Consider the following 14,245-nt stretch of genomic DNA (forward strand, 5'->3'; position numbering starts at 1 on the left):
GCCGTTCTCTTCCCCTCCTATTTTTAGAAAAATGTTTTCCAATAGACGCCACCACACGGGACTTATGGCAGACAGTCCCTAAGGTGGAGGGAGCAGTTTCTACTCTAGCAAAGCGTACTACTATCCCTGTCGAGGACAGTTGTGCTTTTTTAGAGCCAATGGATAAAAAATTAGGTTATCTTAAGAAAATATTTATTCAACAAGGTTTTATCCTACAGCCCATTGCATGCATTGCCCCTGTCACTGCTGCTGCAGCATACTGGTTTGAGTCTCTGGAAGAGGCTTTACAGGTAGAGACTCCATTGGATGACATACTTGGCAAACTTAGAGCACTTAAGCTAGCCAATTATTTTATTTCTGATGCCATTGTTCATTTGAATAAACTAACGGCTAAGAATTCTGGTTTTGCTATACAGGCGCGCAGAGCGCTATGGCTTAAATCATGGTCAGCTGACGTGACTTTAAAATCTAAGCTACTTAACATTTCCTTCAAGGGGCAGACCCTATTAGGCCTGGTTTGAAGGAGATTATTGCTGATATCACAGGAGGATAAGGTTGTGCCCTTCCTCAGGACAGGTCCAAATCTAGGGCCAAACAGTCTAATTTTCGTGCCTTTCGAAACTTTAAGGCAGGTGCGGCATCAACTTCCTCTAATAATAAACAAGAGGGAACTTTTGCTCAATCCAAGACGGTCTGGAGACCAAACCAGACCTGGAAAAAAGGTAAGCAGGTCAAAAAGCCTGCTGCTGCTTCTAAGACCGCATGAAGGAACGACCCCCTATCCGGTAACGGATCTAGTAGGGGGCAGACTTTCACTCTTCGCCCAGGCGTGGGCAAGAGATGTTCAGGATCCCTGGGCGTTGGAAATTATATCCCAGGGATATCTTCTGGACTTCAAAGCTTCCCCCCCAAAAGGGAGATTTCACCTTTCACAATTATCTGCAAACCAGATAAAGAGTGAGGCATTCTTACACTGTGTACGAGACCTCCTAGTTATGGGAGTGATCCATCCAGTTCCAAAGGAGGAACAGGAACAGGGTTTTTACTCAAATCTGTTTGTGGTTCCCAAAAAAGAGGGAACCTTCAGACCAATTTTGGATCTAAAGATCTTAAACAAATTCCTCAAAGTTCCGTCGTTCAAGATGGAAACTATTCGTACCATCCTACCACTGATCCAGGAGGGTCAATATATGACTGCAGTGGATCTAAAGGATGCTTATCTTCACATTCCGATACACAAAGATCATCATCGGTTTCTCAGGTTTGCCTTTCAAGACAGGCATTACCAGTTGTAGCTCTTCCCTTTGGATTAGCTACAGCCCCAAGAATCTTTACAAAGGTTCTAGGGTCGCTTTTGGCGGTCCTAAGGCCGCGGGGCATAGCAGTAGCCCCTTATTTAGACGACATCCTGATACAGGCGTCAAACTTCCAAATTGCCAAGTCTCATACGGACGTAGTACTGGCATTTCTGAGGTCGCATGGGTGGAAAATGAACGAGGAAAAGTGTTCTCTATCCCCACTCACAAGAGTTTCCTTTCTAGGGACTCTGATAGATTCTGTAGAAATGAAAATTTACCTTGACGGAGTCCAGGTTATAAAAGCTTCTAAATTCCTGTTGGGTTCTTCATTCCATTCCGCGCCCTTTGGTGGCTCAGTGTATGGAAGTAATCGGCTTAATGGTAGCGGCAATGGACATAGTGCCGTTTGCACGCTTACATCTCAGACCGCTGTAACTATGCAGGCTCAGTCAGTGGAGCGGGGATTACACAGATTTGGCCCCTCAACTGAATCTGGACCAAGAGACCAGGGATCCTCTTCCCTGGTGGCTATCTCGGGTCCATCTTTCCAAAGGTATGACCTTCGCAGGCCAGATTGGACTATTGTAACAACAAATGCCAGCCTTCTAGGTTGGGGTGCAGTCTGGAACTCCCTGAAGGCTCAGGGATCGTGGACTCAGGAGGAGTCTCTCCTTCCAATAAATATTCTGGAACTAAGAGCGATATTCAAGGCTCTTCAGGTTTGGCCTCAGTTAGCAACTCTGAGGTACATCAGATTTCAGTCGGTCAACATCACGACTGTAGCTTACATCAACCATCGAGGGGGAACAAGAAGTTCCCTAGAGATGTTAGAAGTTTCAAAAATAATTCACTGGGCAGAGATTCACTCTTGCCACCTATCAGCTATCCATATCCCAGGTGTAGAGCACTGGGAGGCGGATTTTCTAAGTCGTCAGACTTTTCATCCGGGAGAGTAGGAACTCCATCCGGAGGTATTTGCACAACTGATTCTCCGTTGGGGCAAACCAGAACTGGATCTCATGGCGTCTCGCCAGAACGCCAAGCTTCCGTGTTACGGATCCAGGTCCAGGGATCCCAAGGCAACATTGATAGATTCTCTAGCAGCGCCCTGGTCTTTCAACCTGGCTTATGTGTTTCCACCGTTTCCTCTGCTCCCTCGACTGATTGCCAAGATCAAGCAGGAGAGAGCATCGGTGATTCTGATAGCACCTGCGTGGCCACGCAGGACCTGGTATGCAGATCTAGTTTTCATGTCATCCTTTCCACCATGGTCTCTGCCTCTGAGACAGGACCTTCTACTTCAGGGTCCTTTCAACCATCCAAATCTAATTTATCTGAGGCTGACTGCCTGGAGATTGAATGCTTGATTTTATCAAAGCGTGGCTTCTCCGAGTCAGTTATTGATACCTTAATACAGGCACGAAAGCCTGTCACCAGGAAAATTTACCATAACGTATGGCGTAGATATCTTTATTGGTGTGAATCCAAGGGTTACTCATGGAGTAAGGTCAGGATTCCTAGGATTTTATCTTTTCTCCAAGAAGGTTTGGAAAAAGGATTGTCAGCTAGTTTCTTAAAGGGACAGATTTTTGCTCTGTCTATTCTTTTGCACTAGCGTCTGGCAGATGTTCCAGACGTTCAGGCATTTTGTCAGGCTTTAGTTTGAATCAAGCCTGTGTTTAAACCTGTTGCTCCACCATGGAGCTTAAACTTGGTTCTTAAGGTTCTTCAAGGAGTTCCGTTTGAACCTCTTCATTCCATAGATATCAAACTTTTATCTTGGAAAGTTCTTTTTTTTTTTGGTAGCTATTTCCTCGGCTTGTAGAATCTCTGAGCTATCTGCCTTACAATGTGATTCTCCTTATCTGATTTTTCATACGGATAAGGTAGTCCTGCGTACCAAACCTGGGTTCTTACCTAAGGTGGTATCTAACAAGAATATCAATCAAGAGATTGTGGTTCCATCCTTGTGTTACACAATCTGGACGTGGTCTGTGCTTTAAAGTTTTACTTACAAGCTACTAAAGATTTTCGTCAAACATCTGCTTTGTTTGTTGTCTACTCTGGACAGAGGAGAGGTCAAAAGGCTTTGGCAACCTCTTTTTCTTTTTGGCTAAGAAGCTTAATCCGCTTAGCCTATGAGACTGCTGGACAACAGCCTCCTGAAAGGATTACAGCTCATTCCACTAGAGCTGTGGCTTCCACTTGGGCCTTTAAAAATGAGGCTTCTGTTGAACAGATTTGCAAGGCGGCGACTTGGTCTTCGCTTCATACTTTTTCAAAATTTTACAAATTTGATACTTTTGCTTCTTCGGAGGCTATATTTGGGAGAAAGGGTTTACAGGCAGTGGTTCCTTCCATTTAAGTTCCTGCCTTGTCCCTCCCTTCATCCGTGTACTTTAGCTTTGGTATTGGTATCCCACAAGTAATGGATGATCCGTGGACTGGATACACCTTACAAGAGAAAACACAATTTATGCTTACCTGATAAATTTATTTCTCTTGTGGTGTATCCAGTCCACGGCCCGCCCTGTCATTTTAAGGCAGGTAATTTTTAAATTTAAACAACAGTAACCACTACACCCTATGGTTCCTCATTTCTCGGCTTGTTTTCGGTCGAATGACTGGCTATGACAGTTAGGGGAGGGGCTATATTACAGCTCTGCTGTGGGTGTCCTCTTGCAACTTCCTGTTGGGAATGAGAATATCCCACAAGTAATGGATGATCCGTGGACTGGATACACCACAAGAGAAATAAATTTATTAGGTAAGCATAAATTGTGTTTTTTCCCCACCTTTTTTTCCCATTGACTTCTATGGGGCAATACGTTATCTCACACGCAATATTCTAAGTTCGTTTTTTTAAACGTGTCGGGTTAGCGCATGAGCGAAAAAGTTTTATTTTTAACTTGTAATACGAACACCTCCCTGACGCGCGAAAAAAACTTATGTCTAGTGGAGTTCACTTTTGAGCGGGAGTGTTGACTACCGATCCACTTGTAATCTGGCCCTAAATGGGGTATATAAGACTCTTGCACAGCGACTATCTATTTTAAAAAGCTTGTATTACAATATCAAGATAATACCATTTGAATTAATATAACAAAACATTTTCATTTTTAAATTTGATTAAATGTTTAATATTTTTTCTGGTACGCTATCTGATGATGAGTTTATGGAACCAAAGGGGCAGTGGCCGGAACCACTGCTCTAGACTATAGTTATCCTAATTTAAATTAATATGATGTGGTTAGAAATATTTTAATTTGCATTTCTTTAGTGTTACATTTGCATTATTTTTTTTTTATACCTTCTCTAATATACTCTGGTAACATAAGGGAAAGGCAACATTTTAGATTACAATATAAGAACTGACATGTTTAATTTCTTATAAGAAAAGTACAATTCTTTATACTTTTGTTTTCACAGGAGGGAGAGAACGGATATGTTTTCTGGATGATGAAGTAACTTTGCCGTGTGGGACAATGAGAAAAACTGGGGACTGGGTAACAGTAAAAAGTGGGGAGATGTTTTTTTTGGGACGAAAAGATAATCAGTTTAAACGTCACGGCAAGAGGCTGAATACTGAATACATACAGCAGGTAACAACAAGATGGAATGGAAATAATTTACTGTTTGGTTTTTCTTTTCACTGCCCCTTTACAGTATAAATATAAACATTATTCCTCTCATGCGACTCTGTATAGTCACCTGAACCTGAGGTGTTTAGCTCTTATATGTTAAGGGCTGTACTGAAATAACATTTCTACTTTAGGACAATTCATACATTTTAAAGGGACACTAAACCCAATGTTTTCAGATAGAGCATGCAATTTTAAGCAACTTTCTAATTTACTCCTATTATCATTTTTTCTTCGTTCTCTTGCTATCATTATTTAAAAAGCAGGAACGTGATGCATAGGAGCCGGCCCATTTTTGGTTGAGAACCTGGGTTATGCTTGCTTATTGGTTAGTAAATGTAAGCCTCCAATAAGCAAGTGCTATCCATGGTGCTGAGCCTAAAATGGGCTGACTGCTAAGATTTACATTCCTGCTTTTAAAATAAGGATAGCAAGAGAACGAAGAAAAATTGATAGTAGGAGTAAATTAGAAAGTTACTTAAAATGTCATGCTCTATCTGAATCATAAAAGAAAAATTTGGGTTCATTGTCCCTTTAACATAAAAATGACGTCTCTTAGTTTACAAGCCCTGATGCAGATTTGCATGTTTCCCTGTATCACCATATACTTGCTGTTTTATAAACAATATAACAATAAATAATGTACATGCAAATAATCCTAAAGTAGCTGCACTTTTTTCTATATTGTACTATCCAGCAGTATATGCAGAGACCCGTATACACAAAAATTCATAAACTTTTTAATTGAAACTTTAAACACTAAGCAAGGTTGATGTAATTAAATGGGAGGTAAAGTCTTAATTTTCTACTCTGCACGTGAAAGCTCACTATTTAAACATTGCACCTTTTTTTCATGAAAAATTTAAATCTGATTTTAAAGCTAGCAGAAAATGAATAGAAGACCGATTTTTTTTTTTCATGTTTCAGATAGAGATTTAAATTAGATTTTTTTTTTTTTTTTTTTTAAATGTTTTTATTAAAGGTTTTGCAAAAATATAACATAACAATTGGGGACTCGCAGGACCCCTTTTTCAGTGATGGTAATAAACGGATTATTGGGTCATAGGACCCGTCACAGAAAGATCCGCACATTGGAAAAATAGAAAATAAATAAAAATACGGCAGGGCACTTTAGCTGGTATGTTTTGAGTGTAAAGAAAGAAAACAAAAGCAAAAAACAAGGGCGAGGGATGGGAGGGGGGGGTTCATATGTGTGTGGGGGGGGGAGGGGAGACTGAATTATCGTCAGTGTTTCTAGGCGCCTGTATACCATACTTATTAGCTAGAATGGTCAGGTTGATGTCAGTCGTCAGGGCCTGTGGGCGCCAAAAAGTGTCATGGTCATTCTTCCAATCGGCCCAGGCCATCTCAAAACAAATCAGACTTATTAAGGTCAAAGTATATTGGCTTTTCCATGGTGTATAGATAGGCCTTTGTGTGGATAATATCCTGCCAGCTAGGAGGAACGTCCCTTTTCCAAGCCTTAGCTATGTTGGTCTTGATTGAGGACAGAAGGTAGACACCGAAAATACTCTGGTGTCTAGGCAGTTTGTGTAAATCTAAATGAAGGAGGGCAAGCGCCGGATCAGCAGAAACTCTAATGCCATAGTCCAAAAGGGTACGAATTCCTCTATCCCATAATGGTTTAATGATGGGGCATTCCCACCAGATGTGTAGTAAGCTACCACGTACACTGCAGCCTCTCCAGCACAGGGGAGATGATCCAGGAAACATCTTAGCCAGTCGTGTTGGGACAAAGTACCAGTGAGAGAGTACCTTGTAATATGTCTCAAATATTGTTACACAATGGAGAGTCTTCTTAGTTAACTGGATGGCCCGTTGCCACGTCTCAATAGGGGTGTCAGTACCCAGGAGAGTGTCCCATCTCAACAGATGAGGAGCCACAGTCGGCGGTGAGGTGCCATCCAGGAGGGCATAGTGTCTTGACAGTGGTCGGGTAAGCTTGCGCCCGCCTTGCCAGGTAGACTCCCATGGAGTGAGGGGGCGAGAAGCGGATGGAAGAAAGTTCCAGCTTCTTAGGAAACTCTGGATCCTGCACAGTTCAAAGTTGAGGAACTGGGGGACGGTTTCTTGTTGGTTTAGCTGTGATAAGGTTATAAACTCATCTGGTTTTGTGGTGGACCAGAAATCTGAGGCTTTAATAACCCCCAGACGAGCCCACGTTTTTGGGTGGGTATCAGGTAGGTTCGCGAGTAGGCTGGCTACCGAATTTATGGGGGAGGGATGGGGAGCGATGAGTTGGCGATGTCTAAGTCTATCCCAAACTGAGAGGCACTCCAGGATAATTAGATTAGTTATGCACAGCAACCTACGACTATGGTGTGGGATCCAGATAACGTCCCGGAGAAGGACGTTGGGCGGCAATGATGCCTGCTCGAGCTCTCTCCACCTGTCATGAGACCGGAGCACTCCCCACTGGGAGATATGTGTCAGCATGGCTCCCTCATAATATTTCACCACCGACGGGGAAGCAAGTCCACCTAAGGGAACGGAGAGTTGCAAAGTCTTGTGAGCTATTCAGGGGATCTTGCCTTGCCAAATGAACTTCGTGAATTCACTCTGGTATTGGAGAAGGAGGTGCATTGGGACTCTGATTGGTAAGCAGCGAAACAAGTATGTTAACTTAGGGAGAAAGGACATTTTGAGTGATGCGATTCTCCCCAGCCATGATATGGACTTGTAATCCCACCTGTTTTTCAGCTGTCGTAGCTCTGTTAACAGGGGGGAGTAATTATCTTTTATCATTTGTTGGGCACTAGGAGACAACTTAACTCCCAAGTGGGTGATCCGTTCTGTCAACCACTTGAAGTGGTATTTTTCTTGCAGCTCGCGGATGTAGGGTTGTGGATATCCCCACCAGTAAATTTCAGTTTTGTTTGTGTTGAGTTTATAATAGGAGAGATCACCAAATACCCTCAAGATTTCCAGTAGTCGAGGGATGGCTTTGGCAGGGTCTGTGGTGATAACGGTGACGTCATCCGCAAATAGCGCAATTTTATGTAACGTGCCCGAGAGTCTAACTCCTGGCAGAGACGCGTCCGACCGAATTTTCGCAGCGAGAGGTTCAATCGCCAAAGCGAACAACAGGGGTGAAAGGGGACACCCCTGTCTAGTGCCATTTGAAATATTGAATGGAGAGGTCTGGAATCCCAGACCTCTGATAAACGCCGTCGGGACCGAATATAAAGCTTTGATTGCCACGCAAATCTCTGGGGGGGAAGTTGAAGGCTTGGAGTGTTTCACACAGGTAATCCCACCGGACTCGATCAAAAGCCTTCTCAGCATCTAAGGAGACGACTGAGAAGGGCTTTTTCATCCTGGTTGACTCACTCATGATGTTAATGAGACGTCTGGTGTTATCTGGGCCCTCCCTGTTATAAATGAACCCAACTTGATCGGGATGAATTAGGTCTGGTAACATTTTACCGATACGGGTGGCCAAAATCTTAGAATAAATCTTAACATCAATGTTGATCAGGGAAATCGGTCTGTAGTTTGAACAGAGGGAGGGATCTTTGTCCGGTTTGGGTATTGTGACAATGGCGGCTTGAAGGAATTCTTCTTTGAAAGACCCGGTGTTGCTCGCCAAGCCAAAGAACCTGAGTAGGTATGGAGCTAGTTTGTGGATGTATTGCTTATAGAACTGAGTAGGGAACCCATCCGGCCCAGGAGCCTTAAATGGTTTCATGCGCTTAATAATATGCTTGATTTCAGACAGGGAGATTGGCAACATAAGCGCAGCCTGTTGCTCTGACGTGAGCATAGGTAGGTTTAGGTTAGATAGGTACTGCTTGATTTCACCTACAGAGGACGGGTGCAAGCCCACCTCGTTGCCAATGTTGTAAAGTTTAGAATAAAAATCTGCAAAGCTCTCGCCTATCAGAGACGGTTTCTTGTGCAGCCTATTTTCATATACGATCTGTGAGATGCGGGTAGCGCTATGTTTATTTCTCAGTTTATTGGCTAGGAGTGTATCAGCCTTGTTTCCTTTATGGTAAAACAATTGTTTTAGCTTAGAGAGGGCATTTTGAGTCCGCTTCAACTCTAGTTGGTTGATATGATCTCTCACTCCTCTGATCTGTTCTGTCAGAGCTGTCGAGATAGTGGATCTGATGATCAGTTCTAGTTGTCTGAGTTTGGTATGCGCTTGCGCAAGTGTTAGGCCAGCCAATATTCTCATGTGGCCCTGTTTACGGATTATCAGTCCTCGGCCATTGCCTTGATGGCGCCCCACAGGGTATCGTCTGGGGTCTGTCCGTTGTCATTTTGCCTAAGTAGTTCAGTCAAGTCACGTCTCAGTTCCTCCCTGAAGGCAATGTCTGTGAGGATATGACGTGGGAGTCTCCATCCTGTTTGAGAGGAAGGCTTGTCCATGGGAAGGAAATCGGTTAATATCAAGTCATGGTCCGACCAGGAGCTTACGGCTATTTCTGACCGTGTAACAGAGTCCAAAGTCTCTGCCTGACAAAACATGTGGTCTAAGCGGGAATAGGTCTTGTGGGGGTGTGAGTAGTGAGTATAGTCTCTGTCACGAGTGTGCAAAGACCTCCAAATGTCAAAATAGCCGTAGAGAGACATCACATTCTGGAATTTAGCAGAAATGCTGCTTGCTTGGGGATTGTTAGTATCTGGGATTTTAGTTTTGCGGTCCAAGGAGGGGTCCCAGGTCATGTTAAAGTCACCTGCTAAGATAACTCGTCCTTGTCTGTATTGGTCCACTAGTTGTAGAATTCTACGGAGGCATGCGTGCTGGTTAGAATTAGGGAGGTAAATGGATACCAATGTGTGTAGAACATGGTTCAACTTACAGACTAAGATGGTGTACCTGGCTTGTGGGTCTCTAATAGCTTGGATGGGTTTGTACGCTACTTTGCGATGCAGGAGTATGGCTGTGCCCCTAGCTTTCTTAGTAAAAGGGGAGTGGTCTGGTATCCAATAGGAGCGGGAATAAAATCGTTGTGGGGAGTCTAACTTCCAGTGAGTTTCTTGTATGAAGACAACATCGGGATTATGAAATTGCAGTTCCCTAGTCAAGAGGCTTCGTTTGTGGGGAGAATTGAGACCTCTCGCATTATGGGTGAGGAGTCTAAGACGGTTTGCCATTGTTTTGGTGTGGGAGGAGAGGGGGGGGAAAGGATACTTGTAATATGGTTGCGAAAGATATTCAGAATAAGTCCTATGCCAATAAGTGCTGTGCTGAGTTTATGAGGTGGAAATAGTCCACCTAGATGGAACCCTGGTGTGGGCTACCTATGGGGGGGGGGAGCTATATGAGGATGGGTCGGGGAGACCGGCCCCACTCCGTTTGTAAATAAGATAGATCTCGCTTATGATTATAGTGTGCGGGCATCTAGATAGTTTTGTCAAGTTGAGGGAGCATGTAACTTGTATGTACTTATGGTGTAACAGCATCTCCTAAAAAGTGCCCTGAGCAAACAACTTGTAAACATAAATAACATCAATAAAACATTAGCCAATGAAAATTGTAACATCAACAGTTTTAGTAACAACATCAGCAATATCTCCCCAGCGGGGTACATGTGCTCAACCTATGCAAGGGTGACCCATTGTGACATTTCAGTGCAACATGACCTGCAATTAGAAAGCTATCAACAAGAAATAAAATGTTTGTAAACATTAACCACAACCTGTTTTTAATTAAATTGTGACAGAAGGTAAAGTCATGTTCGTATTTAGGTCTAGATAGACCTGTCTCCTGTTAGGGATCCCCATTTTGAAGATGCTGGGAAGGAAAAAAAAAATAAAAAAAAATTGAAGTGGGTGATCGAATAAGGGACAACGTTATCCTCTTACATTGTTTGATAGTCAAGGTGGGGCCACCTGGGACCCCTGAGGCTCTTGCATTGTTTGGGTTTTCTGTCTTTTAGGCCGCTGGTCCCCAGGAGGCCATTCAGGCGCTGTGGCCCTCAATTTCGCCTTGACTGGAGCTGGTTCTATCGTGCTACCTTGTATTAGGCCCCATTGTGCAAGTAAAGTTGTACCTTGAGTCAATGATGAGACAATGTGGGTTTGGTTGTCTTTAGTGACAATCAGTTTGGCAGGGTATCCCCAGCGGTATTTAAGACCCGCCTTTCTGAGCTCGGAGGTGACTGGTTGGTAAAGTCTGCGACTTTGCAGAGTGTGAGCCGATAGGTCTGGGAGAAGCTGGAGATTTTGAAATTTCTCTGCCATTGGTGGTTTCCGGAAGGCAGCCTGCATGAGCTTATCTTTGAATAGAAAGCTGTGGAAGCAAACAATAACATCTCTGGGTTTGTCTTGCGAGACTGATCTTGGACGTAAGGCTCTATGGGCCCTTTCCATTGTGGTGGTCATACCCTCGGTGGAGTCTAGTAGGTTGTTGAAGAGTTCAGAGAGATAGGTTTGTAAATCCGCAGTTGAGACATCTTCTGGGATGCCCCGGAATCTGATATTATTCCGTCTGGCACGGTCTTCGACATCTGCCAATTTGAATTCCAATTGGCTCAATTGGTCAGCCAACGACTCAGAATATGCAAGTAAATTTGTTTGGTTAGTGGTGATGTCATCTTGTCGCCTCTCTAATTAATCTACTCTGTCTCCAATTTCTCCAATATCCTTCTTGAGCTCAGCATGGCTCCTCTGGATTTCCTTTGTGATAGAGCGTGTTTGTTGCGCAAACATTTTTTTTAGTGTTTCTTCTGTGATATAATGTTGGGATCTGGAGGGTGAATTAGCATCCGATTGAGACCTCCCCGCAACTGACTCTGGGTCACTCAGATCATCATGTGAGTCATCCTCCGGTCTCCTAATTGGTTGTGTGAAGTGATCCAAAACTGTTTTCTTGGCAGGACCAGGGGTCCTAGGCTGCCTTCTAGCCGTATGGGGCATGTTCGCTTCACTGAGCGATCTTCTTGTCACCTGAGGGGCAAACGTAGGTAATTTGCTACGTTTATTAGGTAATGTGTGACTAAGTTAGATTGTTGGATGTAGTGATGTTACATTAAAACACAATAATTTTATTTACAAGCGAGAATAAGCATGCATCTTAGGAGTGAGGCCAAGAAGCTCCAGCCGACTACCCCTCCATTTTTTTATGGTCCAACTCAGACCAAAATTTTGCCTATAATTAGTGAGGTGGGGGAAATCACCCCGAAAGGGCAGGAGTCGATTAGAGCTCCCCCGCACAGATTGAGCGAGAAAGATATTTCAGAACCTTAACACCTCTAGCTGGCCCGGGAACAGTGGATACGACCTAGAGGAAGGGAAAAGGGGAAGGGGAAGTGACCAACCCAGATGGGCTGGGTCGGAAAGGGAGGGCCAGCTATTAGTCCTTTACCTACAAAACCAAAATAAATGTGGCCAAAAGCCTCTGGCTCTGCTCAATTAGTTTTATAATGGCCAGCAACACGTCAGTTTCTGCAACTCAAATAAGCAATACACAGATCTCTAGTATAGCACTTATACAACAATCATATTAAGGGAAGGGAATGCAAAGAGTGAGCAGGCTAACTTAAAGTGGCAATAGACTAAGAACCTCAGCAGCCCCTCTTGGCTCAGGGAAAGGGGATACTTCCCTAAGGAAGGGGAAAGGGAAGGTGGAGGTGACCAGCCTAGACTAGATAGGCCGGAAAGGAAGAGTTTTGAGGGGCTAGTGCTGAAAAGTTCACTTGTCTAGTCAACAGTTAGGACTAATTATATCAAAGTGGACCTGCAGGAAGAAAATAATTGTTAGTCAAACAGTGAAAAAATGCAACACTCCACTTTAGACCAGGGGTCCAAAGGCAAATAAGCTGACGCAGCAGCACGTGATCAATTATTGAAACAGGCTAGTGTTCTAGTAAAGTCTGACCAGGTGGCTCAGGTGGGCAAGTTAGTGTGGTTTCCCAGCGTGTATAAAAGTCCAAGTAATCCCAAGGGTACTTGAGGAAAAGCTACCTTAGTATGGGTTACCCTGGGAGGTGAAGCTTGATCTAGGCACAACTGTACTGTAGCCTCAGTTACAAAGGAGGCAAAATTAGGGGGTATTTAGAGTCTTATCAGGTCAGAGTGAAGTGGAGTCACAGATGTTGCTATTGACAAAGGGGGTTGTTAAGCCTCAGATGAACAAGCTTCCTAAGAAGGCAGGCAAAGGTATATCTGTGTACTAGCCAACTTGGAGCAAGACACTAGTGAGATTCTCCACTTACAGGGTTTTACACACTTGCTATGATCAAACGTGGGGATACGGCACCGGACTTATGGGGAGGATGGGGCTGGTGTCATCAGACTCAAATACAGTGTAATCTTGGACAGTGGTAATGGGGTCAGGGTTCCCCTAAGGCAGTTTATCAGAAAGCAGTTATGTCCTGTGGGCTGCCGGGGTGGTAATTGTGGGCAAGTCTGAGTGTGTGTGAGTTTGGAATAAAGCAGCCTGCAAGCCGCGATCTCACCCCTGTACGTTGATCTCCTCCTCTATCTGTCCGGTCGGTGTAGAGGCACAAGTAGTGGGTCCTATGGTCTGCAGCACTGAGCTTAGCGCCACGTGGGAATCCGTCTGCGTTAGGATCAAAGGCCTTCCAAGATGGCCGCCGCTCTCACCAGTATGGAGCGCAGGAAGAGACCCGAAGCAGCCTCTCAGCTCCAGCAATCTCCCTCAACTATCGGCCAGTCCAACCTCTGCAGCGGCAACTTCGCGAGTCAAGGTCCCGACCCGCTCAGGTCACGATCAGGCACAGGAGACTTGGTAAGTCCAAATCTCTGCACCGGAGGTCCCTGTAGTCTGTCTCGGAGACGTGACCTCCGACAAGCTGGCTGGGTCAAACAGCAAGGCCGGGGGTAAACCTCCCGCCGCCGGAAAGCTTAAGGTGTATGGGGCACCAGGGTCCCAGGGATAGTCACTTTAGAGCTTGCTTCGCCGGGTATCAGCACCGGAATTAGGAATCTTCTGCATTTAGGTAGGGGAGTCCCCCAGTAGTCATCAGGGCCGCGGAAAGTCTACTTAGAAAGTACGCCCAAGGCTGGCTGTAGCTCCGGAGTGGGGCCCCGACCCTCCGGAGCCTATCTGCAAAGGGCCTCGGAGTGCGGCACTTGTCTGAGTGTGTTGTATTCGGGTCTTTATGACAATGGAGGCAGGTAGGAAAAAGTACAGGAGTCCGTATCAGATTGCCTCAAAATAACAAAGAACACTTGTGGCGAGCCTTAAGAGTCTTTTGCTAATCTATTTGGCTCAAAAGTAATAACTTTTTAGGGTAGGAAATGACTTTTTATCTTGAATCAGCAGGAGCTCCGCCACAACACGTCTTCTCCTCTTGATGGCTAGCTCCGCCC

The 14,245-nt window shown here is 44.5% G+C and overlaps 1 protein-coding gene across 1 annotated transcript in view; it reads left to right on the forward strand.

The window, feature by feature from the left end:
• The window catches only part of AASDH (aminoadipate-semialdehyde dehydrogenase), a 269,559-nt gene that overhangs the window by 101,335 nt on the left and 153,979 nt on the right, over positions 1-14,245 (forward strand). The window contains exon 9 of the mRNA XM_053703943.1: positions 4,728-4,900. Coding sequence (XP_053559918.1) covers positions 4,728-4,900 — 173 coding nt within the window. The remainder of the gene's footprint in view (positions 1-4,727; positions 4,901-14,245) is intronic.

The sequence above is a fragment of the Bombina bombina genome, chromosome 2 (assembly GCF_027579735.1).
Source record: "Bombina bombina isolate aBomBom1 chromosome 2, aBomBom1.pri, whole genome shotgun sequence".
Lineage (NCBI taxonomy): Eukaryota > Metazoa > Chordata > Amphibia > Anura > Bombinatoridae > Bombina > Bombina bombina.